This window comes from Chrysemys picta, chromosome 10 (assembly GCF_011386835.1).
Source record: "Chrysemys picta bellii isolate R12L10 chromosome 10, ASM1138683v2, whole genome shotgun sequence".
Taxonomy (NCBI): domain Eukaryota; kingdom Metazoa; phylum Chordata; order Testudines; family Emydidae; genus Chrysemys; species Chrysemys picta.
In genome coordinates, this window is record NC_088800.1 from 39,916,849 (window position 1) to 39,920,351 (window position 3,503).

At 48.1% G+C, this 3,503-nt stretch overlaps 1 protein-coding gene across 1 annotated transcript; it reads right to left on the reverse strand.

Annotated features, from left to right (window-relative positions):
• Positions 1-157: 157 nt before the first annotated feature.
• Positions 158-2,286, reverse strand: LOC135973971 (uncharacterized). Its single transcript, XM_065559634.1, has 2 exons — positions 1,361-2,286; positions 158-813 (listed from the first exon to the last, which is right to left on the reverse strand). The coding sequence occupies exons 1-2, from the start codon at positions 1,899-1,901 to the stop codon at positions 311-313; spliced, it is 1,044 nt and encodes a 347-aa protein (XP_065415706.1). The 5' UTR covers positions 1,902-2,286; the 3' UTR covers positions 158-310.
• Between the last annotated feature and the right edge of the window lie 1,217 nt (positions 2,287-3,503).

Consider the following 3,503-nt stretch of genomic DNA (forward strand, 5'->3'; position numbering starts at 1 on the left):
GGCGCGGTGCGCATCAGAGAAGCTTTGAAAACGAGTTTTGTGACTGGCCAGGCTACTGTGTGAAACTTCTGTTTGTTTCTCCTTGATGAACCCTCCAAACCCCCCCCCCGACCCGGTTCACTCTACTTCCCTGTAAACCAACCACCCCACCCCACCCTCCCCTCCCGCTTGCAGAGGCAATAAAGTCATTGCTTTTTCACATTCATGCATTCTTTATTAGTTCCTTACAGAGGTAGGGGGATAATTGCCAAGGTAGCCTGGGATGGGTGGGGGAGGAGGGATGGAAAAGGACACACTGCATTTTAAAACTTTAACTCTTATTGAAGGCCAGCCTTCTGATGCTTGGGCGATCATCTGGGGTGGAGTGACTGGGTGGACGGAGGCCCCCCCACCGTGTTCTTGGGCGTCTTGGTGAGGAGGCTATGGAACTTGGGGAGGAGGGCTGTTGGTTACACAGGGGCTGTAGCGGCGGTCTCTGCTCCTGCTGCCTTTCCTGCAACTCAACCATACGCTCGAGCATATCAGTTTGATGCTCCAGCAGACGGAGCATTGCCTCTTGCCGTCTGTCTGCAAGCTGGCGCCACCTATCGTCTTCAGCCCGCCACTTGCTCTGTTCTTCCCGCGATTCAGCCCGCCACCTCTCCTCTCGTTCATATTGGGCTTTTCTCATCTCCGACATTGACTGCCTCCACGCATTCTGCTGTGCTCTATCAGCCTGGGCGGACATCTGCAGCTCCGTGAACATCTCGTCCCTCGTCTTACGTTTTCTCTTTCTAATGTTCACGAGCCTCTGCGAAGGAGAAACATTTGCAGCTGGCGGAGGAGAAGGGAGAGGTGGTTAAAAAAGACACATTTTAGGGAACAATGGGTACACTCTTTCATTACAAGGTCGCATATTTCGGCTTGCAGGCAGCCATCGTAGGCCACAGTGTTTTGGCTTTTTTAACCTTCTTAACATGCGGGAAAGGTTGCAAACAGCAGCGCATTTCCCATATCAAGGATGAATTGGGTTGTCCATTTAAAATGGGGTTTCAATGTAAAAGGAGGGGGCTGCGGTTTCCCGGTTAATATGCGGCACAAACACAAGTAAACCACCCCCCCCCACACACACACACACGATTCTCTGGGATGATCACTTCACCCCTCCCCCCACCGCGTGGTTAACAGTGGGGAACATTTCTGGTCAGAAGAGCAGGAACGGGCGCCTCTGAATGTCCCCCTTAATAAAATCACCCCATTTCAACTAGGAGAGCTTTCTGGAGATGTCCCTGGAGGATTTCCGCTCCATCCCCATACACGTTAACAGACTTGCTTGCTTTTTTTTTGTAATGTTTACAAATATTTACAAAGTTACACTCACCAGAGGTCTCCTGTGTGCCCTGAGGGTCTTGGGTGAGTTCGGGGGTTACTGGTTCCAGGTCCAGGGTCACAAACATATCCTGGCTGTTGGGGAAACCGGTTTCTCCGCTTCCTTGCTGCTGTGAGCAACCTACAGTACCTCCATCGTCATCTTCCTCGTTCCCCGAACCGTCTTCCCTGTGTGTTTCTCCAGTGAGAGAGTCATAGCACACGGTTGGGGTAGTGGTGGCTGCACCCCCTAGGATCGCATGCAGCTCCGTGTAGTAGCGGCAAGTTTGCGGCTCTGCCCCGGACCTTCCGTTTGCTTCTCTGGCTTTGTGGTAAGCTTGCCGTAGCTCCTTAATTTTCACGCGGCACTGCTGTGTGTCCCTGTTATGGCCTCGGTCCTTCATGGCCTTGGAGATCTTTTCTAATACTTTTCCATTTCTTTTACTGCTACGGAGTTCAGCTATCACTGCTTCATCTCCCCATATGGCGAGCAGATCTCGTACCTCCCGTTCGGTCCATGCTGGAGCTCTTTTGCGATCCTGGGAGGACTCCATCACGGTTACCTGTGCTGATGAGCTCTGCGGGGTCACCTGTGCTCTCCACGCTGGGCAAACAGGAAATGAAATTCAAACCTTCGCGGGTCTTTTCCTGTCTACCTGGTCAGTGCATCTGAGTTGAGAGCGCTGTCCAGAGCGGTCACAATGAAGCACTGTGGGATAGCTCCCGGAGGCCAATAACATCGAATTCCGTCCACACTACCCCAATTCCGACCCGCAAAGGCCGGTTTTATCGCTAATCCCCTCGTCGGAGGTGGTGTAAAGAAACCGGTTTAAAGGGCCCTTTAAGTCGAAAGAAAGGGCTTCGTTGTGTGGACGTGTCCAGGCTTAATTCGGTTTAACGCTGCTAAAGTCGACCTAAACCCGTAGTGTAGACCAGGCCATACAGGACCTGCATAGATGTAATATACTTTTGTAAGGCTTTGATTTAGCACTGCATGACAGTGATTAAAAAACTAGCTCTGTACATCTTCCAGCTACTAGATGGTGTTATACCTTTCTCTACTAGATTGAAGAGCCTATTATTAAACATTTGTTCCCCATGTAGGTACTTATAGACTGTGATCAAGTCAACCCTTAACCTTCCCTTTGTTATGCTAAATAGATTGACCTCTTAGAGTCTATCATTATCACACAGGTTTTCCAATCCTTTAATCATTCTCGTGGCTCTTCTCTGAACCTTCCCCATTTTATCAACATCCTTCTTGAATTGTGGACACCAGAACTGGACCCAGGATTCCAGAAGGGGTGACTTGAATACAGTCTAGAAGTACCTACATGGGAAACAAACATTTATTAATGGGCTTTTCAGTCTAGCACAGAAAGGTCTAATACAATCCAGTAGCCGGAAGTTGAAGCTAGACAAATTCAGACTAGAAATAGGGTGTAATTTTTTAACAGTGAGAGTCATTAACCATTGGAAGAATTTGGTCAAGGTTGTGGTGGATTCTCCATCACTGACATTTTTTAATATCAAGATTGTTTATTAAAAGACCCACTCTGCTCTAGGAACTATGATGGGGCAGGTCTCTGGCCTGTGCTATACAGGAGGTCAGACTAGATGATCACAGGGGTCCCTTCTGGCCTTGAAATCTCTGAACATCAATAAAGTACACATTAAATGGACTAAAAACCGGCTAACTGATGGATCTTAATGGGAAATCATCCTCGAATAGGGGTGTTTCTAGTAGGGTTGTGCAGGGATTGGTTTTAGGTCTGACACTAGTCAATATTTTTATCAGTGATCTGGAAGTAAATATAAAATCACTGCTGGTAAAATGTGCGAATGACCCAAAGGTGGACGGAATGGTAAATAGTGATGAGGACAGGGCAGTCACTGGATCGCTTGGTAAACTGGGCACATTCAAATAAGATGCATTTTAATACAGCCAAAGGCAAGATTGTATGTCTAGGAACAAATAACATAAGTCATATGTACAGTAGAGAGGACTGTATCCTGGAAAACAATCTCTCTGAGAAGGATTGAGGGGTCGGCGTGAACAAATAGCTCAACATGAGTCTCCAGTGCGATGCTGTGACACAAAAGGCTAAGGTGATCCTGGGATGTATACCTGAGAGAAGAGAGGTGATTTTACCTCT

Coding starts and splice junctions, on each gene's coding strand:
- LOC135973971 (XM_065559634.1), bottom strand. CDS start 1,901: ATGGAGTCCTCCCAGGATCGCAAAAGAGCTCCAGCATGGACCGAACGG. Junction 814..1,360: donor GGGCACACAGGAGACCTCTG/GTGAGTGTAACT, acceptor CTCCTCCGCCAG/CTGCAAATGTTTCTCCTTCG.